Source organism: Periplaneta americana, chromosome 17, assembly GCF_040183065.1.
Source record: "Periplaneta americana isolate PAMFEO1 chromosome 17, P.americana_PAMFEO1_priV1, whole genome shotgun sequence".
Classification (NCBI taxonomy): Eukaryota; Metazoa; Arthropoda; class Insecta; order Blattodea; family Blattidae; genus Periplaneta; species Periplaneta americana.
The window spans coordinates 55,776,678-55,800,727 of NC_091133.1; the positions used below are offsets into that span (position 1 = coordinate 55,776,678).

Genomic DNA, 24,050 nt, shown 5'->3' on the forward strand with positions numbered 1-24,050 from the left:
TCATATAACATATTCTCATCCACGTAATGTTTCCTGAAGTTTTGACATACATTTTTGTTACACCCTGTATATTCTCTTACCTCAAGAATGTATTTTTAGTTGTAAATATTTTCTAACACATGGTATAACGAGAAAGTGAAAAGTATACTTGGTATTTAAGGCTGACTACTTACGACAGATGCTGGGGACCTCATCGCTTCCGTCACTACAATCCTTCTCGTTATCGCACTGCCAGTGGATAGGGATGCACCGGCCGTTGGCACATTTGAACTCCGTCTCGGAGCACGTCCGGCTCACTGGAATAACACACACAGTGATAGACATGGCAACATTGTACTTACAGTGGCGTGCTGGCAGTAGGATAGGCGGGCCACAAACACCACACACATACATTCAGCATTCATACATATGAACGAGTTACCAAGCGAGAAATGTGGGAACTAACCCGTTTTTATTACATCGTATATGTTATTTCAACGACATTGTAACTCCGCTTTTTATTGTAACCAAGCAAAACCGAGTTCTGTATTCACATTTATTTCACATCTATAACAATGTCTGATTTCAAAATAATCCTGTCAACAACTAACTTTTAATTTACATTTTTATTTCATCGCTATAGTAATGTCTCCTGTCATTGTAAATAAATAAAAACCAATTGAATTTTATTTGCAGTTGTCATTTCCATAGAAACAACTCTTTCCAATACAAAGCAACAAATTATTTTTATTTCCTCTCGCTTTCGTTTCCACGGCAACGACTTCTTCTATTGTACACCACGTAATAACCATGTGGTAGAACAATAAGTGCATAGACGAGGATATGCCCGAATATTTCTGAATTCATTCCTTCGCTACAAATCTGTTTCTTTAGATTGTGGACCTAGGCCTGAGCAAGACTTTTAATTCGACAAATTTCTTAAATATGTCGTACTCAAATATAGAAAAAAAAGTGTAGCTTGAACTTTTCCCATTCTGGCGATATAAACTCGGTACTTTAGAGGTTTAATCTGTCTTAGCCTTCAAATGAATATGGATTTAGTCATCTGTAACGACATCAAAGAATAAAATACTGCACATCTCACCCTTTTATTCACCTAAAGATACAGGCAGAACAAACCTTTGAAATTTTTTAAGTTTTGAATCACGTGGATTTAGTCAATCGTAATAACTCGAACGAATAGCAGAGTCTTCTTACCCTTCTATTCATCTCAAAATGACAAAAATCCAACCTTCGGAATGTTGTCAGTTTTCTATACACTTAAATTTATTAGGTTTTTCTTTATTTTTGTAGTACTACATTGAACCTTACATATTAGACTCATTTCGATACATCCGCAATCCGGCGGTAGAGCGTTTCCCTGCTGATCCGGAGTTGCACTCGGGCGTGGGTTCGATTTCCGCTTGGGTTGATTACCTGGTTGATTTTTTTCGGAGGTTTTCCCAACCATAAGGAGAATGTCAGGTAAACTATGGCCAATGCTCGGCCTCATATCGCCAAATACCATCTATTTATCACCAATTCCATCGACGCTAAATAAAGTCGTTAAATAACCAAGTAAAGAAATATATATCCGCGACGAAAAGTTACCACAATTGAAGAAATTGATTAACTGATTTCACAAGGACTGGATTGGGGATGGATCCTAGCACTAGGCCATTTTTAGGCTTATTTTACGTCCTATATGCGATATTTGTCTAAATCAAACGGTGTAATTCATGAATCCAATGCTGAATCTTTGGCCCTGTAGATAAGGTTCACCATCTACTGAAGAGTCCGGACTCAGAGACAGGAGCCCTAGGTCCTTAGAACCTAGATTAGCATCGAAACCCTACCCCCACACATCACTCCAGTTTATTTTTACTATTACAGATGAAGGCGGGGGGGGGGAAGTGGATTGTGTTGATGGAATGGAAGAGGGAAACGGGAGTAGCCCGAGAAAATCCCTCTGCAACGTTTGTTTTGTCCACCACAAATTATTGCACTCGGACCTGACCGGGGATCGAACCCGGCCTCCTGGATGGAAGGCAGCGTGCTATCACTGTAACCACAGACGAAGAATTCAAAGCATCGTCCTTACGCAAAATCGTACAGTGATGATCCACTTCGTTGATAAATTTTTAGATAAAATATGTACGCTTGAGAAAAGCGGAATCACCTGGTTGAAGAACGCGAAATGACTACGAAGAATAGTTATGTATGCAACGATATTTTGACGCGAACGGAGCGAGCAACTGCACGAGTATCTTAATAGCCATTATATGAAGGATTCAGAACCATAGTGGGCCAAGCGCCATTTACTAAAACCGTAGAAAACAAGGGTTAAAATAAAGTTATTATCGTAATTCAATGAAAACATGTAGCAAGTAATATAAAATATACACATTAAAACTAAATGATATGTCAATCTTCATTAAAATATAGTATTCACTTAAATTTAACCCTTGCTTTCTCCGTTTTTAATAAATGGCGCTTGGCCCAATATGGTTCTGAACCCTTCAATTGAGAGTTATATACAACTGTTTTTTCTACGACCTGTTGTAAGGTTAGAGAAAAATTAATTAATTCATTAAAATCAAAATTAATGTTTAGAAGTGTACTTCTTTATATTGACAATATAAAGTATGAATACGGTTTTAGATAATGGGAAACAAAATAGTGACGTTTGAGACAGCGGGAAACAAAAGAATGCAAGTGATTCTTATTTACAGTTCCTAGAGGTACGAAAATAAATAAAATCACAGATCCTTTTTGTAAGTTTTAACGTGTACAAGAAATTGTGTTCCAAAATTGTACTGTTCATAATATGTATATCAATAAAACAGGAAATTGTGTAGTATTGTAGTTGTTTGCATTTTAATAGAGTTCACTACACTTCTGCAGTTTGATTAAAGCATTTAATATCTCGAAATCAAAGGTACTACTAATTCCACAATTTGGGACATCTGACCGACATCTACGGCTGACTACTAGGATCCAGAATAGGCTACAAAGCAGAGGTTAACTTACAATAAAATACAATATGATTTGCGGAGAGAATACAAAACAATGATAAATTTAAAAATAAAGTACATTTTGATTTCGGAGAAACATGAGATGAGGGTGCAATGAATAATAATGAAATGAAGCAAATAATATTTCGTAGTGTTATACAAGTGATTGTGTAAAATGGATAATGAATCTCTCAATACCATTAGACAAATTTTGTTAATATCCTCACTAGAAAATTTAAGAGAAAGGAGAATGGTTTTGATTAACTTAAATGAAGTTCCCCTAGCACCAAAAAGAAGTCCTTTCACTTCCCATGTATTAATATTCATTTTGTATCTCTCACTGAAGTGAGGAATACATGGATTGTAAATAGACTTCTTTCATCGTTAACGTTATTGGCTTGTTGATCATCCTTCTCAAAACGGACAGTGGGGTCAAGAATGAGACTTCTTTGATTCCGACGATCGATGGTTATAATGTCTGCTCTTCTCGTTGACTGATTCTCAGCCAAGCAGTGCATTCTTCGTAAACCTCCCACTTTGCCTTCCGAAGAGTTGTTGCGATGGAGCTTCTCACTTCATGGTGGCGATTGTTCCTCAGTAGTTCTCCTTTAGGGCAATAACCCAAAACATGCCCAAGGGATTCTACTTCGCTGCATCCTGGATGAGGACAGTTTTGATCTTGGAAGGAATTATCTGGCACAGATCGTACTACTGCGCTGTTTGTGGACATCTTTATGGCATTGGTCCACTCTGAGGATGATATCCTTCTTCTATTACTAATCCAAGAGTTGTTTTTTTGGATCTTCACTGTAAGTTACCACTCCTTTAACTTTTTTGTGGAAGACGACACCAATTATTAAACGACCACCGCCGTAACTCAGATCTTAAACTTCGTCCTTCGTCTATATCGAAATAATAACCTGTATCGAAATGAATGTAATTTCGATACAGATGATCATTGCATGATAACTTAATTTCTGTATGGTCGTAGAAAAATTAATTGTATTGAGCATTTTCCATATAGGCCTAATGTCTATGCAATAAACTTCCTTACACCAGAATTGCTTGATGAGGACAGGAAAGGCAGATATAGAGACGGGAGAAGTTTCTAGCATACTTGCGCATTAATGGAATTACAGTCTGCATTGTAAATGAATCTGGTTAAGTGGAGAAAATTGGAAAGTTGAGTACGTGACACTTTATACAGTATAGAATGAAATGTTTAATGAACGAGGGGGGTAGTGCAAGTGAGTATTTAATTATGTGTACAAACAGCTAGCTACGAAGTGACCGTTGGCGTTGCCAGACCCCCCCAGTTTATAACAATCCAGGCTGCAATTATAACACAAACAACAGGACTGCCAACCATCCCAGATTACATTTCCCTTATTAGCATGGCTAGTCATTCTGATTGGAACGAAGGACACAGAGAAGAGAGGGAGAAAGGCAACTTAACGAACCGGAAAAGATGCGATTGAAGACGAAGAGGAAGCTAACATAACAGAAAAAACTTTAACCGGAATCCGGAGAAATCAGTTTAGTTCATTAACATTCCGTGGACGGCGCTGTACACCGAGTGAAACTAGCATTCGTCATTTGTCGAGAGGAGACAGACAGCCAGCACAGAAACTGATAGAAACGAATTTAATATTTGATTACGAACTGTAAAATGCCGTTACAGATGTATGCAGGTGTCTACGTAATGTATTGACAGAAACAAATTAAAATAGAACCGGAGAATCATTTGTTGTGACAGATGTAGTGGAACCTTTCTACAATTTTAAATTATTTGTATTGTATTTCGTGGAAATGTGTGAAACCATAGTCTGTTTCTACGATAAATGTATTTCCAGATTTCATCAATAACCTTCCAATGAGTTAGACATGCTTATATTAGAGTACTGTAAACTGTACAGAGTGTGCACAAAGTCCCGTCACACCGCATGTAAATATAACTTACTTTTTACATTACTGTTTTCTGTTATGACTAGACAGTGCATTTTCGTTCCCAAACGTACAGCGGATCGAATAGTTTCTTCTGGTACATTATTACGTCACATGGATGCATAAGCAGGGTAGAATTTCAAGCAGGTACGCATGGGATCATTAAATAATAATAATGATGTAATATATTATAAATATGCCCCTGTAACGTCATATGACGTAGAAAGAACATTCTCTTAGTTTCAACAAATTTTACGTGATTTTCGTAAAAGATTTGCATTTCATAACCTCAGAATGTATGTTTTCGCTCACTGCAGCGAGATAGTTTTGATAAATGAATTATTTGTATATATTGTGTAAAATGTAAATATTGATAATTTGTATATTGATTTTTGTTCTTATTATTTTGTTCCTGCAACGTCATGTGACGTAGGAAAATATTTCTTAGCTTAAACAAATTTTTACTGGCATTTATAGTAAAAGATATGAATCACATAATCTCAGAATTTATGTTTTTGTTCACCGTAATGGAGTTGATTTCGTTAAATGATTTAATTGCATATATTATATATAGAGTAATTACAGTTAATGTGCATCATGTTTACTATTATGTTCTATACTGTATTATATTGAACATACTAGTTCAGTATTATTATCGATCTAATTGCATTTTCTGTAATACGTAGCATTAATATTTTGTACAGAGCTAGTTTCGCAGTGTTGGTGAGTTTACATGGTTAAAAAGTACCTGGACAGATCATTTCAATTCAGTAGCAATCCCACTTACAGTTGTCATGCTCCATTATTATTATGTACCGAACTAGGTTATACCTTTCGTAGCGTCCTGTCGTAAGCATTATTTTAGAGTCAGAGCCTGAACCCTAAAACTCCAAGATATACTAACCGATAACTTTCCTAACTTGTTTGGGAACGAAAATGCTTTGCCTGATTATGACACAGCTGATGAATTTAAAGAAACTGTGAGACATGCTTTCAGAAGGATTGCTCCAGCAATGCTGCGAAGAATGTCACGGAGAACCTGACGACGTATTATTTTTTGTAATGAGAATGATGGGTCGCAAATTGATGCTTAAGACGAGAATAATAAATGAAGCTGTGCTGGAAAAGTGGGTAAAGAAAGAATGATGCTGAAACTGATCAGGAGGAGGAAATGGAATTGGTTGAGTCACTGGTTGAGAAGAAACTGCCACTAAAGGATGTATTGGAAGGAATGGTGAACGGGAGAAGAGTTCGGAGCAGAAGAAGATATCAGATGATAGACTACATTAAGATATATGGATCATGTGCAGAGACAAAGAGGAAGGCAGAAAATAGGACAGATTGGAGAAAGCTGGGTTTGCAGTGGAAGACCTGCCCTTGGGGAGAACACAATGAATGAATACCTTAATCGAGAAGATTCAAAACTGTTTAATGTAGAAAGATAGAGAATCTACTGTTTTGGGAACTACTGAACTGATAACTAAATACCACTGTATATACTTGCATCTGTCTTGCACGAAATCCTCGAATTTCAAGAGCGCGTGGATGCCGCATACCACGTGCACAGAGTGTCAACACGTCGCCCGGCAGGTGGGATCAATATCTGACGCACCCCGTCCAAACCCTCTACAGTAAATGTCAACATAGAAATCAATCGCAATTTTACATCAATCCTTTTTCGTCAGTGGCGTGAACACTACTGGAGTGAGAGGTCTAACGCCACTGATACCCAAGTACGCAGTTTTTAATAAAGTAACTTTGTTTAATCCCGTATTACTCAAGTGGAGTAATTTTAAGCTTTCAATGTACTGCACCTAGAGACATCACGTAGGGCGGAGTATAAACTAGAGCTTATGCAGATTTTTTTTCGATCAATGACCCAGTATGGCATATTCCCTTGCTAAGTCTCAAGTTAAAGAAAAAAATTAATAAAACTCAACAAAATAAAAAAAAATTAGTGCCATGAATACAACACTAACTTTCTCGTCATATGTTTAATATCTTTTTAAGTCATTTTTGACATGAATAAGTCTGTAAGTTCGGTTCAGTACTAGGTTGCCATCCCAAAAAGTCGATCGACATATTTTCTGGCCTCTTTTCTCGTGCCTATAATTTCTAAGCTACATGATATATTCTAATGAAATAAGCCGAAATCGACAGATGAAGAATCAATGTATTCAACATGACCTTGAATTGGAGTGGAGTGGATCATGTCATTTAGAGATACGCGGGACGGGGGAAGTTGCGGAAAGAATTAGCGAGTCGCGCGGCAGCGAAATTCGAGATTGCGAAGCGATAGAACGCTCACAGTGGTGCCAAACAATTTGTAGCAAACCAGGCTACAATCTCAATTGAGCAATAATCAGCAGTCGACAAGTTAAATTTAAAAACAAATTCGTGAGTGAATAGTGAACTTTTTTCTCTTCACTGACGACGGCGGATGACGGACTCGACGTTACACAAACATAGGAGATGCCATATTTTTCGTGAGTGAGATGGTAATGGAAGGAGAATTGTTCAGAGTACTGAATGACGCCATCGTCAAAATTTGAACTTGGGTCATAGGTCAAAGCTCTACCAACTGAGCTACAAAGGCGTCATGTTAACAATGATACGAGTACTTTCATTAAAGTTCACTTACTTGGAAGACACATAAGTGCAGTATATTCTGAACCATAAATCAAAGATTCATTTTCTCCATTAGACACGGTGGTTATTTTCTGTAATTTCATCTGACATTAATTATGCATTTTACTGTGTAGATAAATATGTGTACTTGATTTTTTACAAACTCTTACGATGTAGTCAGTAGCAGGTAAGCTATATCATATTCACTGGTAATATTATTTTAATATTTACGAATATGAACACTTAAAATATACAGAGTGATTCACGAGGATTTACCGTCCTTTACGGAGCTTATTTCCGAAGACATTCTGAGCAAAAAATGTCATATAAACATGGATCCTATTCTCAATATTTACAGAGTTACGTTTCGTTATTGGAACGCATTGCTGTGAACGCGTGATTTTGGTCAGCGTGCAGTCAGCAGCCAGCGCGAGCGCTACGGAAATCAAAGATAGCCGTGTGCAGTTACGTAGAGCGACGAGTGCCGTCCACAAGCGTGTACTCAAACGGACGGCGACATTTTTTAAAATTTGAGATAAACTATCCAAGACTGTAAAATGTTAAAAATGTTATGTTGTATTTAACGACGCTCGCAACTGCAGAGGTTATATCAGCGTCGCTGGATGTGCCGGAATTTTGTCACGCAGGAGTTCTTTTACTTGCCAGTAAATCTACTGACATGAGCCTGTCGCATTTAAGCATACTTAAATGCCATCGACCTGGCCCGGGATCGAACCCGCAACCTTGGGCATAGAAGGCCAGCGCTATACCAACTCGCCAGCCAGGTCGACTCCAAGACTGTAAATTAGGATGCAAAATTGAACTGCAAATAATTAAGTCGGTGGAAGTGGTGTGGTTTGTAATAATTGTTGTGATAAGTGCGTAAGAATAATGTAATTTTCTAGTTAAAATACAAAAAGATGTCTGTACGAAGCAACTAAGGGGTTCACAGCACATTTTAGCTTCATATTAGCCTACTTGCCAATTAAAGAAAAGATACTTCTGAATGGTTCTTCTCTATTTGTATTATTCTTTTACCTTCAAACTAAAGAAAATACATATTTTACAAACAACTTTAAATTAGTGTAACTGTGAAAATATTGAGAATAGGAACTATGTTTATGAGATTTTGTTTTGCTCAAAATGTGTTCAGAAATAAGCTCCGTAAAGGACGGTAAATCCTCGTGAATCACCCTGTAGATGCAAACATTGAAAAGTGTGTATTAGTTATTTACAAAGAGGTTTTAACCATACTGAACAACTGACGCAGTAAGTTGTCTCTGAAATTCAAATTCACGTACAGTAACAAACTGGTTTCCTGTAGCTTCGAGCCTACACCTTAGTCACTGTGTACACTACGTATGGTATTACTGTAGCGTAATTCATGGTACTATTAATTTAATTATTAGGAATAAAAGATTGATAATAAGCCAACATTACATTTAAGAGCCACTATGACTCAAGGGGTTAAACTGTAATGAAGAACGTCACTGAATTCCCACAATCCACCGCTCTGATATAGAAAAGTTCTTTTTGGCTCGTAAAAGTGAAATACGTAACGAAATTTTCGTCTGTGATGCCCTAGCAATTTGTAGCGCGTTACCATGGTGATAAAAAAGAGTTCTTCAGTCTTTTGAGCTCTGTACATAAATTTCTGCGGGCGTATATATTTCGCTCACAAAAGCTACTGGATAAAAATCCTTCTCGTTTTATGCTAAGTGGTTATGTCAGACCTTTGAGCTTCTTGGAAGGAACAAACGGAGGGTTGCAGCTAACGAATGTAAATTAGGGGTGAATTGTGGCAGGTAGACCTTCGGAAACCATGTGAGACTGGTGCAGGGAGAACACCACTACGCTTGCTTCTCTGGGTGAGTTGTGTCACTTACTGGCACGTAAAACAACGTTCTATCATCACAGTGTTTATGTAAGCGTGAAACTTGAATGATACGACCTAACACACTATTGAAGGAATGAAAAAATTGAGAGGGGAATTAAGGAAATCCCAACGATTGTGTGAAAAGTATATACCGCTAACCCTCGAGCTAGGCGCATTCCAAACTCACATCGAGTGACTATACTAAGGTTCGTTACGTATCAAAGTTTCCAGCAGGAAATTACTATACTTGTTCATAAACCAGCCCGATTTGTATGTTGCCAGCCGACGTTTGGGGAATGCCATGGGAATGGAGAGGGAACGGAATGAAGCTGATCAGAGACTTGATACGAAAGGACCCCGATGATTATAAAATATAATAATAATAATAATAATAATAATAATAATAATAATAATAATAATAATGGTTTATTTTAACTGGCAGAGTTAAGGCCATTCGGCCTTCTCTTCCACTCAACCAGTATGATAGAAAATTACTACGATGCTATGAATATAACATAATTAATACAATACAATACAATACAATACAATACAATTCAAAGCAATACAATACTACAGTACAAGACAATATAATACATAATTAATATAATACAATGACAATTATTTTCATCTTCACAACACCAATAAAATAATTATGTAATAATAATAATAATAATAATAATAATAATAATAATAATAATAATAGTCATACCTAAATTAAATTAAATTATTAAACTCGATCACAATTAGCCTATAACTTCAATTTGACTGCGCCCGTAAGAAATCGTTTAGCCTTTTCTTGAAAGTAGTTATTGTCTGGCAGCCTCTAATCTCCTGAGGTAGAGAATTCCATTCACGGGGGACGGAGACAGTAAAAGAGAATGAATAGTGGGATGTTCTATGGGCAGGATTTGGATCTCCTGTGACCTGGTGTTTAGGGTGCACGAAAGAAAAATTAATTGCTAAGCAATTTAAGGATCTAATGCACGACAAAATTCAGGTAAAAAGTTTCCAGAGAATCTGTTCGGTTTAAAACAGTGGTCGTCAGCACTCGCTGAAATGGTAAAGGGTAAGCGGGGCCGTCCCGTGTGCCCCGTCGTGCAGTAGGAAGAGGTAGAGAGCAGCTACGAGTGCACCATAGTGCAGTGTGTTCTCCACGGGTAAGAGACATCAGCCCTAAGGTGCTCTGTGCTGATGACCCATGGTTTAAAAGATGATACATTGAAATTCAGTGAAAATACCATACCGTCGTTGTTCCTGTAATAACTCCTATGTGACATATTTATCGATTTTCAGATTTTTGCTCTATTAAATAACTTAAATAGTGATACAGCAAATAATAAAATCCCTTAGCCTATACGTAATTAAATTTCTTTCTTTCGAAAATTTAAGAATTCACAATCTCCTATGTACCACTGCCATAGAAGGAATAAATGTATTTTTTCTGCCTACTCAAAAATTTTATATTTTGCACATAGGAGTTATTGTAGGAACAATGACGATACAATTTATTAATGTTAATGAAAACAATTTTTTCAGTTCTTTCTCGATCGAAATGAATTGAGAATTATGAATCCTTATACATTAAAGCAAGAACTACTATCTGGCGTAAAATGATAGGGAATTAATGGATGGTGAGGTGGTCGACTGTTTTGCGAACCTCTGTTACATAGACAGGGGAAGAATTCAACGTATAGTACGCGTATACCAATGCGACAGAATGGAATGTTATGGCTAGACCTCCAATTTTTAGGCCTTTAAAGACCAACTTTTAGGCACCTAAAATAGGCTCTAGAATTGCCAAAATTGCTAGTAAGAATATAGTTTAGGTACCTAAAAATACGATTTTATGAATCTGAATGTGTTTCTACTTGATGTGATACCAGTAAAATGCAATTAATTACTGAATATTGCATGACGGTATACAGTGACAAAACGGTAAACAATTATTTATTATGAATAATAAAATTATTAATGAATTGATCAGCCTCATTGCTTTATGGCTACTGATACGTAAAGGTAAATATTATAATTAAATTAATTAATTTACTAATAAATTCACAATTACCACATTATTCATAATTTTATTTGCATTACAGTAGCCTACATAGCAATGATTTTATCTAAATTTTCTTCGGAAAACGTATTATGTGTCTTTCACGTGTTAAATTTTACGTTACCTCTAACATGTTTCAGCCTGCTATCGGCCATCTTCAAAACTGGTTGTTGCTGGTCTTTGCGCCTTTTTTTGTGTTTCCTGTGGGGGTGTGTTTGTGTAGTGTAATGTGGAGTCAAAGAGTGTGTGTGTTCTGAAATTGAGTTGTGTGTTGAGAATTTCATTTGGATGTGTTTTTGTGTGTCCGTATATTTCGTATTGTTCTAGCGTGTTTAGTTTCTGGCTTTTTGGTTGGATGTGTAGAATTTCCATGTCTGTGTTGATATCTCTGTAGGTGTGGTTAGCATTTGTGATGTGTTCTGCATATGTGGAAATGTTCTGTAATTTTGTTATGGTTGTGATGTGTTCTTTGAAACGTGTTTGAAATTATCTGCCTGTCTGTCCTATGTAGAAGTTGTTGCAGGTGTTACATTTGAGTTTGTATACGCCTGTGTGGTTGTATTTGTTTGTGTGTTGAGAGTTTTTGTAGAGTGTATTATTGATGTATGCGACACATAATACGTTGTCCGAAGTGATATAGTGTTAAACGTTGTGTAATCAAGATGTATACTATTTTCTTCTGTTGTCATACTTTGCTTTTCATCAGCAGAACCATTTCATAAGAGGAAAATCTTTTCATTGGACACTGCTCTTTTGTATTCCTACTACCAGCGTAAGTGCTCAACAAAATCAGTCATTTTTCAGGAATTTCTTCATTCCTACATCCAAACCATAGATGAATACTAATGAATGTCCAAACTATTGCAAGGTCTTGAGCTAAACCCATCCATGTTATTCAAAACTTTCTCTTTAATTGTGGAACGAAAAATTAAAAACGTATTAACAAAATAGAAATAAGCATTTTTAACCTCTAAATCATTAAAACAGGTCACAATAGGCAAAATAGGCATTTCAGGCAGAATAGAACCCAATCCAAATGTTTATAGTTTATGTAAAACATGAAGATATTTAACTAGTTTTAGTTTATCCGTGTAGCAAAATAGGCATTTATCCCAAAATAAAAGGTATAGTTATGACTCAATCTACAGTATTACTTAAAATACTAACTCAACTACAATCTGTGATAGTTTCTGGAAACATGTCCTGGAACAGACAGTTAGTATTGTCTTGCACTGATATAGCGCCAAGGGAGGTTGCCTTGCCAACGCACAAGTCGCCTTCTAAATTCTCTAATGAAGAAACAATAAAGATTAATTACACTACTCAAGACCAGGCACAGCAATGGCGTCCCTATCACAACACGTTCCCTCATCAGTGGCGTGCTGAAATCCAGTGGCAGTGACGTGAAAGAACAGAAGCCTATTTGTGGCCAGATTCTTGTTGATTACAATCGTTAAGAACATTTATAAAACAGTTTCCTATTAATTTTTAAAACTAATATTGAAACTTAATTCACACAGAAAGTATAATGTATTAAAAGACATAATGCTTATTAAAGGATCGGAAGTTCGTGAGTTCAAGCCCGACTGACAACTTCACATTTTTTCTTTGGAAGGAAAGTAAAGCCGAAGGTCCTGTTTCATATAACCAAAGTCACCGTTTTTGGCGAGTGGAATAAGTAATGGGAACGTTAAGAGCGAGTATCTTTGTCGCAGTCTGTAAGCGAGAAAGCTGACAACTGTGATTAGCAGATTGCTGAAGTGACTTGTCTCAAGAAAGTGATACCACTCTCAGCTGAATTGGCAACAGATGCCACTGACTGGGCACTGTACACAACGACACAACCCAGAAATGCAAAGTGCGAGTACCTTGCCTTTGCCGCAGTGTGTGGGCGGTAAGACTGACGACTATGATTGGCAGATTGCTGACGTGACGTGTATTTGGATGGTACCATTCTCAGCTGCAGTGAGCCACTGACTGGGCTTGTATTGAAGGACACGCGCCGAAAACGCTGGAGCTGGCTGTAGACTTACTACTCTTGAAAGACAGAGGTCTCCAGCAAAGTTTACTCAATTTTATAGGGAGGTCAGTGTGCTCCGGAATCTGCAGGGAATTATGGAGTGGTGAAAAATCCCGCCTCCATTCGAGACTGAATCTGAACTCTTCCAGTCCGTAAATTCCCTTTAATTAATAAAATTCCTTACCACGAAAAAATGAAAAAGAAAAGACAAAATAACTAAAATCACGCAAAAACGTACATATAAAATAACGTAAAAGTAAATAAATAAACAGTCTGCCATTGCAATAAAACTCTTTCTATATTTTGCAATTATTTTAGTTATTTATGAATAAGGAAGTTTCCTACTCCATTTTATAAAGCGTCATAGTGTCCTTATCTATCTTTTTGAAATCCAGGGTGCGAATTAACGGGGGGAAATGGGGGGGGGATTTCCCCTTGTTGGAAAGTTATCTCCCCTCTCGTAAATTCATATTAACATCCCTGCCAGGAATAACTTCTACCCCCCTCACAAAATATAATTGTTTTAATACTAGTATATGTACTTTATAAAGTACGAAGTAAGCACAGATAATAATGGTGTATTATCATCACCGGAAAGCTAACAAAAATCAATAACTTAGAAATTACACATCTTATCTTAAGCCTGCTCATGGATACAATTATTATTATGATCAAGATGCAAGACAAGCAACTCAGTGCGACCAAGCGTTTAGCCGTATCGGATGAGGATAATAATTTTATGTATGGTATTCTCTATCTAGGATTCTATCCCCCCCTCATCAGAAATCTTAATTCGTACCCTGTTGAAATCTGCCATATTTTATTAGAGTCGCCATTTAGCCTATTGACTAGTCTCCTAAAAGTGAGAAAGTTATTTATCTATGGTTTTTGGTGGTTTTCCTAAGGCATTAAGTCAATTGTTAGGATAAGCTCTAAAATAAATGGGTCACAGATCGAATTAATCTCCCATCTTATGTTCCGGCATTTTCCAAATAAATGTGTTCCCAAATCAGATCCTTGTCTTTCGTATACCGCCTTAGGGACATCTAGACGAGCGTACAGTGGCCTTCACTTTTTCAGGCTGAAGGGCTCGGTTCCTTTGGCTAGTGAGAATAGTGACGCCATCGTCTCACTCCATCCCGGTTAACATGTTAGGCGACAAATGAAGCGAGACAAGTGGCCTACCGGTTTGGGGCTCACATACTTTCGTTCCCCAGTCGCAAATCGCATTTTAGGGACATGTGCACCAGTAATTTTAAGTTGTTTCCGCTCCCTTTATCTTCATGTATTGAATTCGATGAAGAAAAAGTGAATCACAAACCAATATGAGGAATAATATTAATGACAAACTAAGAATTTTTGCCATTATCATGAGACAGCACGAAACTCAACCAAAAGCATTCTTCGTGAACACCATCCGGTATCTCTGAAAACCTAAAGTTTACCCGACAGGACACCATAACAGGACACCATTGGAACTGTGTATACAATGCAACGTTTTAACTGTTATAGATGTTATTTTCTATACCTTTTTTTCTCATTTATTCGATTTGTCGAAGAAAAAGATAAGTTGTAAACCAATATGAAGGAAAATTGTAACAAAAAATTCATATAATAGCATACTATATGGGTACCATACATACGTCTGAAAACCTCAAATCTACCTGATTTTTACGAAAAACAATTAGTGCATAATTGTATACGTATACAGTACGAAGTTTTAACTGTTATAGAAATACAATAAAATTCTTATTTGATAAACAATTCATTTGACAACACCTGAAGCAAAAACATCTAACAGTGTTAAGTCTGGGGATAGTGGTGTCCAAGGTTTGTTCCCACTCCTAATTCAGAGGTTTGGAAAAAGTTCTGAATAGCAGCAACATAGTAGTACAGTTCTACAACTTATTGAAACATAATCTCAGAAGAAATGCTATTTTAAGTTAGCTAGAGCTCTAAAAATTATCCAAGCGTGTCAAGATTAACAGATCCTGTTACTGTGGACTCAGTACAGAAGGACCGTAATATATTTTCGTTACTTTGCTATTCCAATCCACACATTTAGCTTCAATGAATTTCTCTGCTTTAACACTAAATCATATCGTTCTTCAGCTACACAATGACAATTGTATCTACTGACTTTTTCAATAATGTGGAAAGTTATCTCGTATTGAAAAGAAACTACTCTATTAAATTTTAAATTTCAATTTGTTTGCCTAGTTCTGCACACAATTTACATTAGTTTATCATTAAAATTTCTTTACTCATATCCGCTTATGATTTACTTCATTTCTCACCTACTACAATAACGCTGATAATAATTCATGGACACTCTGTATAGACTCTTATCATTAGAAGCCTCACTATTACAGAGTCTAGGCCACATAAAAATGGAGCACTGGTGGAATCAGATTCGAGGAAAACCTAATACTTAGTCAAAGCCTGTAGGCTACCCCAGCTTCTTTATTAACTACAAATCTGAGGAGATCTCCGGAAGATCAAAGCGCGGTACATGTGACAAGAGAACATTATCCGACTGATCTACGCCGAGCCATTAATTCCCCTGAGAGTTAGATTAATATTCAATTCTGTGATCGGGATTCGAACCAGAAGCTCTACAATTGAACACTGATCGATAGCTAGTAATGGAATACAACTGGGTTAGAACGTATTTCTTCGGAGTCTCTCTGTCAAAGCCCGTGGCGGCACTTCACGTTGTGTCCCATGGGATCAATACAGCTAAATTACATTACATCATAATCTAATAATACACGCTCCAATGGATCATAAGAAGCGATGACCAATGCTGACACCTGTCGCATCAAACCAGCATCATGAGATAAAGTACACAAGACATGAAGCATACAGTGCACAAACTTGTTCTGTGCACATGAATGCAATAGTTGCACCAGTTTACAATCGCGTTTCACTCGATTATTGGAGGATTTCATTATGAAATTATTCATCATCTCTTTCTTCCAAAATAAATTCTGAAATTATTTTGGGATAATATCAAGAAGACGACGGCTATCAGTAAGATGAACTCACCTATGAATCCTAGGTAATTACGTACTTTAAACTTAAAATATACCATTAGGAAAGTTCAGGATAACAGACAGGGTTTGGAATTGAACGGGTTACATCAGCTTCTTGTCTACGCGGATGACGTGAATATGTTAGGAGAAAATTCACAAACGATTAGGGAAAACACGGGAATTTTACTTGAAGCAAGTAAAGCGAAGTAAATCCCTTAAAGACAAAGTATATGATTATGTCTCGTGACCAGAATATTGTACGAAATGGAAACATAAAAATTCTAGATTTATCCTTCGAAGAGGTTGAAAAATTCAAGTATCTTGGAGCAACAGTAAAATATATAAATGAGATTCGGGAGGAAATTAAACGCAGAATAAATATGGGAAATGCGTGTTATTATTCGGTTGAGAAGCTTTTGTCATCTAATCTGCTGTCAAAAAATCTGAAAGTTAGAATTTATAAAACAGTTATAGGGGAAAGGTCCCTATATTGAACCGTGTCTTAAATTGAAACACTCGATTATTTCCCAAACTGTCCGACAGACTTCACCATAATCCAAGCAGAAGAGTACTGTGCAGCGCAGTGAATGTTGGGTGCAGTTGACCTTGCGTTCGGAGCAATGGTTTCAGCTGTAAGAAGTGTTGTGTGCTTATGGTGCTTCTGATGTAATATTTGACTCTCCTAGCTAAGCTTGTACAACAAATCAGGTAAGATTGTAATAATCTTAATCTATTGCATGTTGTGAAGCAATTACATAGCAACAATATCCATGCGTAAACTCTTTCAGGCAACACGTTTCCGTATTTCACAATTAGTAAAGAATGTAAAATGGCATTGCCAGTAATTTGAACCACCGTTTGAACCCTATATTGAACTGGTCCAATTTAAGAAACCTTGTTATGTTTTAGGAGCTTCCAACTGTGAATATCTCGCGCAAATAGATATACTTCACAAGTGGTGAAAGAGGAACCAACAACCTATGTGTGTTGCATGAGTGCAACAGGAACGTATGTTCCTCCCATGTTGATCTTCAAAGGGCTGAGATTTAAGGATGAACTGAACACCGGTGCACCACCGGGTGCAATATGCACATGTTCTGAAAGTGGATGGATTACTAGCGAGTTATTTCTTAAGTGGTTTCAACATTTCATCGCCATTGTGAAGCCCAGCACTAATAATAAAGTGTTACTTATCCTTGATGGCCATTCCACTTACACCAAAAATGTAGAAGCTATCATTCTTGCTCGGGAAAATGGCATTGTAATGCTTTATTTGCTCGCACATACAACGCACAAGTTTCAACCATGTGACGTGTCTTCTTCAAGCCCTTGTCATCATACCACAATCAGGCTGCAGACAAATGGCTTCGAAGTAACCCGTCTCGAAATATAACTCAGTTTCAGGTGTCAGCTTTAATAGGAGAAGCTTATGGTAAAGCTGCTACAGTGGTAAATGCAACGAGTGAATTTGCGAAAACTGGAATTGGGGCACTCGACAGAAACGTTTTCCAGGACCGCGACTTCGCTTCTGCTGCCGTCAACCATACAATGACCCTAACACAAGTGTTTCAAACTCACCTTTACAAAATCCAGTTCCCTCTTTTCAATCTAGTAGACCTAACATTTCTGAATACATTTCTGCGTTCAATTCTCACTGTCCAGGAAAATCTCCAAACATAACTAGGCGTAGGCCTAACACTGTTGTTGAAATATCTCCTATTCCTGAACTTACCAGATCAAGGAAACAAAAAAAAGCCACGTCAGTTGCAATCATCATAAGCAGTCCATACAGGAATGAGTTGCAGGAAAAGCAAAGGAAGAAAGTAGCAGGTAGGCATACATCGACACCAAGAAATAAACCGTTAAAGAGAAAGGTCCAATATGGTCAACTAGAAAATGAAGACAAGAAAAATTGTAAATTGTCAGAAATGATGGATATGATCCAGTGCATGAAATGTAGGATATGGCTTCACCAAAAATGTTCAAACGTTAGTGCTAAAGAAAAAGTGTTTTACTGTGAAGACTGTGGATAATGGACTCTTTTATATAACAATGAAAACCCTATATTTGTAATTCATGTTCTAAAAACAAGGTGTTTTTTATTACCTAAAAACTCCAGTTTTCAAGGAAATTGACATTATAATCACAAACGTCTTTTGTACTTTTGTTGCTAATTGAATAATTGCTTTAAGTATAGGACAAAATATTTATATTTTCTATTAATAAAAATGTTTCTGAATTTAAAATGATGTGGTTCATTTTAAGATAAGGGTGGTCCAATTTAAAGACCATGTTCCTAATTTGGACCATTTCGCACCTTCCCAGTTTTAATTTTTTATTTAAATAATGACAATATTAATTAGCAATTGTGTTCAGGCTATGTATAGCCAAAGAGTCTGCAAATCTAATGCATATTTTCCTGATAAATTTGATTTGAGATTATTGCCACAATTTAGTGTTGAAGGCTAAGTGGTTCAATATAGGGGCCTTTCCCCTATTACCTGTTGTTGTGTATGGTTGTGAAATTTGGACTCTCACTTTGAAAGAGGAACAGAGATTAAGGGTGTTTGAGAATAAGGTTCTTAGGAAACTATTTGGAGCTAAGAGGGATGAAGTTACAGAAGAATGGATAAAGTTACACAACGCAGAACTGCACGCATTGTATTCTTCACCCGACATAATTAGGAACATTAAATCCAGACGTTTAAGATGGGCAGGGCATGTAGCACGTATGGGCGAATACAGAAAAGCATATAGAGTGTTAATTGGGAGACCGGAGGGTAAAAGACCTTTGGGGAGGCCGAGACGTAGATGGGAGGATAATATTAAAATGGATTTGAGGGAGGTGAGATATGATGATAGAGACTGGATTGATCTTGCACAGGATAGGAACCGATGGCGGACTTATGTGAGGGCGGCAATGAACCTCCGGGTTCCTTAAAAGCCATTTGTAAGTAAGTAATTTGTAAGTAAGTAAACTTAAAATAATTATATCGTAAAACAATTATTCGCCACCGACATTGTCCAGGGATAGCGTGCGGAAATTCTTCGAAGGTGTACTCGAGCTTGAGTTGGAATTCTGTTTGCGCGATTATCCATTTCTTTTTCCTTTTTTTTGTGAGGTTTTTGTCCACCTGTAAGGTGAACAGAAAGTAAACCAATATTATATCCCCTGACTCATAATAAAAATACCATCTCGATATCCATCGGCGATAGCTAACCACCCAGTTAATAAAGCGTTGTAAAATACCGATTAAAAAAAAAGAACAATTCTTTACATAAGACATTTCTCAATCATTCTACAAAGAGGTGTGTTTATAAGAATATGTACAGTTTTGAGAGAGAGAAAGAGAGGGAAAGAGAAAAAGAGAGGGGAGAGAGCCCGAGAGAGAGTTTCTTTCTGTTAAAATATTTCTTAATTAAAAAAATTCTGCAGAATTAAAAGTTAAAAGGATCTAAAAAAATTTACATAACTCCTTCGACACGAATTGACAATGGCATATAAGAGATACCGCTCTTATAAAAGTAAAATGCGAGTACATTCCGAGATAAAAGTTGTGACCGCACTCGGCTCTACGCATAGCAATTAAATCTGTTTCCAGAAATTACTGATTCATCCAACATTTGCTACATCCTTACGCATTTTCTGCCATCTGGACATAAAAAATAACTAAATAATCCTGTACAACTAAGTGATTTGTAACGTATGTGAAACTCATACAGGCGAAGTATATGGAATTTACATATATTCATATATGAGGTCTCGTACTTTTTATTCGCGTGTTACAATATATTTGTACGAGATATTTAAGGAAATTGAAATGAACACACATCACATGATGCTTTCATGTATAGGAATATGATCGATGTTCACTTGTCTATTTGCATACAGCCAATACAGAAAGAAGATGAAAGAGCGACTGAAACTACTGCAAAGGATTGAGTCGACAGAAAGAGAAATCGTGCCTAAGGCGTCCTTCATGTTCAATTGTGTAATATCAGAAATATTGCGTTTCAAATCCAGATCATCATCTGTTTCCGGAGCCAAGATTTATGCATTCGATCCTACTGTGGAACAGCGGCATAAGTAAAACTCGAATATTCCAATTCTTCCATTGTAATTTGATCAACCGATTTTTGTGGTTTTATAATTTAATGAATTGCAACATTTTTGTAATACCTGATATCTTGATAATGTTTTATTCACCGTTGTTCTACAGTTATGTTAATTCTAACTTAAACAATTTCACATTTAATCGTCTCGTCATTTTATAGGTAAAATTTTACCTACCATATACATTACCGGTATATTCTATTCTGTAAGTAAAATTTTCCCCACATTTTTCTATGAAAATTTCGCACCAATATATTATTTTGTGGTACCATATGTTAGACTCATTGTAAATATGTTTATTTTTTCTTTAATAGCAATTTCTATTTCTTATTCTTGAACTAATTTTTTTTTTCCACTAGTAGGCCTATTTATTTGCATACTCGTTCTAAACGTTTATTAATAGCCGACCTCTCCAATCTTTGTATAATTTTCACTTCATATTCTGGACGCATATTGACTTACTATAAGGAAAACAAACCATAATCGACTTCCGTCTGTCAGAGTGGTTATGTCGCAGGGTTATCGACACGGAGTAAATCACGTAACAGTTCCTTGAATTTTTTAAGCCGTTGTATAATATTACAATAAGAGTCCAATTCCGAACAGCAAATGTTTTCAGGAGATAGTTAATACTGGCCAGTCACAAGACATTGCAGAGGGACCAGCAGAAACGGATGAGAGAAACCAGGATGCGACAAAACCACTCGGACGGACATCAAGTTCTCTAAGAAAGCAATACAAATTGATATTTAGGCCTACATGATTTATCGTCATGATTTATTTTAATAATTAATTACTTTTTTCCCTTTTAGTGAGCAGTATAATTTTTTCAGGTAAAAAACAATGGTCAGAGTACATAATATCACTACCTTGATATACTCTTAAATATTGCACTAAAGAAATAATATAGTCAATAATGTTTCTTTATCTTCTATTGAATAAAGTATATTTATGTGTATCTCTCATTCTATAAAATATGTTACAATTACAGATTTTAAAACAATTATATGTGCAGAATTGTCTCAAATGATGGCAACTGTCATTCAGAAAATTTTCTTCGCAGGTTCCAACTACTGTATTTGTGGTACCGGTATAGAAGAATTCCCTACCGTAGCATTTAAATCTCCGCAGATTAAGACATAATCCTGCCTATTCATTTTTCCTATTTGAGTCTATAAGAGTTCATACATCTTTTCAGATTCTTTTTTCCTACCATCTTCTGTTTTATATATTCCTATGACTGTGAGAAATCACATATCGATTTGACATTTTAATTTAGGGATAGCATAGGAGAAATTGCTGTTTGCGGGCAGACGCCATCGGCATGCCCAAGATATCTTCTGTTTAAACATGGTAATTACAACACACATTTCTGTAAAAAAAAATCAAAAATTGATATTATGCAACATTAGAAATTTATTTCGTTTAATGATAAAGTAGAAAGTGGAATTCAGAGCTCGAAACATGGACCTTCAAAATTCCGAAATGGCATTACCACTAAAATTTCTTGAAACTTATTTTCTGTCAAAATGCTTAATTTTACAGTCACTTCAGCTCTTTCCGTAACATACTCGTTTATTATTTTTTTTTTCGCGGGGCATTAAATGTTATTTGGGAGTTAAATCACTTTTGCAGTCAGGAAGGGTATCAGGCGCCGAACAGCTGATCTGATAGCCATGCCAGGTCAGAGTGCAGCAAAATCGCCATGCATAACTTTCTTATCTTACGAGATCCGCGTGCGCCTCAACCAATTTACTATCGTGAATCGATACTGCAAGAAATGTGGGATCTACAATTGAATCGGTCATTGCAGAAAGGGGATAAGTCATAAAATCTTACTTTTGAGATAATCAATAAAAACTGTTTTCTTCTTCCAATACTGGAGTAATCATCATAAATATTTTTTCTTACTTTGTTTATGAATAGTGAAGTATAATACATCATGTTAGACATCTGACATCTCAAACACTTTTGTTTAAAGTTGTTTAATCGAACCATGACTTATCCCCTTTCTGCAAGGAATTGTTAAATATAAAAGAAAAAAATATATAATTTACAATTTTGGGCTAATGTAATATTTGAAAACAAATTAAATGGCAATAATTACAATGATAACGATGTTTTTGTGTGTAATTACTACATTACTGTCACCATTTACATAATTATTTTTGCATTTTAATCATTATTCCTATTACAGAAATGTACCAATATGTGATTTTATATCACAGTTTTAAATCAAAACTCTACTTTTAAACTAATACTTAAAAACTGCATATAGGAGAGCACAATAAAAATACACTGAAGTATTCAATTTTTATGGATTGTATTGTTAGACGTTGGAAGATACGGTACGTCGTCTGCATATTCCTTGTCACAAGATGGCCAGTTCAGGATCTCTTCGTAAAAGGAAGTGTGTTCTAATGGAATGTATTGCCTCACTTTCGATACGTCTCCAAGTTGTTTTTCGTATTAATGGGAATTTTCCATTTGTATGCTTTTTTGTAGGCATTACTATGCGTCCAGAACCTGGTTTTTTCATACAGAATCTGTGTTTCCTCATTTCACTACCAATGAACAAACTGGCAGTCACACATCCTGGATCGTCTTTAGAGTAAACAAATTCACTGAATTGTGCTGAAGAAAACATATTCTTATCTTTACCTTTCTTCCTCAGTGTGTCTAATGAGCAGGTGGATTTCTTGTAATACTCTGGCCACCAGTATTTAAAATTCAAAATATCATCAGTAGTAACTGATTCTACAGAAAATCTGTTGTTTGTGTTTGCCTGGTGGATCAAGGTATTTTATTGGTCTGGCATATATACCCTGTCTGTCTTCCTTAGTTTGCGCTTCACGACACCAAAGTTGCGGTCACAGGGAAGAAATGAATGGCCTCGTTGTGGAAAATAATCTCCCCATTTGGATCAGTGCAAGCAACAATCGAATTAAGGTATGATTTTTATTTTGCCCTCCACAGTTATCAGAGAAAAGATACAATTCCCTGACTGAAGCAGGGACATTATTTTCAATGTAGTTCAGAAGGAACACACTTCATTTGAAGGTTTGTGGCCTATACCTTCATGACAGGAATAGAAGTGCGCCGTATGGTCTTTGAAATTGTTAATGTTGAAAATTGATGACCCAAAGTTGCGTCTAAACAAACAATGAGTAGTTTCTTATCCACATTGTTCTCCTGTCGTACAGGCTGCTACAGACTTCCCAATGGAATTGACGTTCCAATGCCTTCAGTTTATTTTTCTTATTTACATTTCTGCGGTAGTTACTTTCATTGCGTTTACGTTTACCACTAATAAAACTGTTTTCTTCCCCTGGGTCTAGCTTATCTGTCATTTTCCTTATCAGCTGATGGGCGCGTAACTTATTAGAT

The 24,050-nt window shown here is 36.3% G+C and overlaps 1 protein-coding gene across 7 annotated transcripts in view; it reads right to left on the reverse strand.

Moving 5' to 3' along the window:
• Positions 1 to 24,050, reverse strand: part of LpR1 (Lipophorin receptor 1) — a 263,945-nt gene that overhangs the window by 195,654 nt on the left and 44,241 nt on the right. For all 7 annotated transcript variants that reach the window (XM_069817316.1, XM_069817314.1, XM_069817319.1 and 4 more), the window contains exon 2: positions 174 to 296. In XM_069817316.1, the coding sequence (XP_069673417.1) occupies positions 174 to 296 (123 nt within the window). The remainder of the gene's footprint in view (positions 1 to 173; positions 297 to 24,050) is intronic.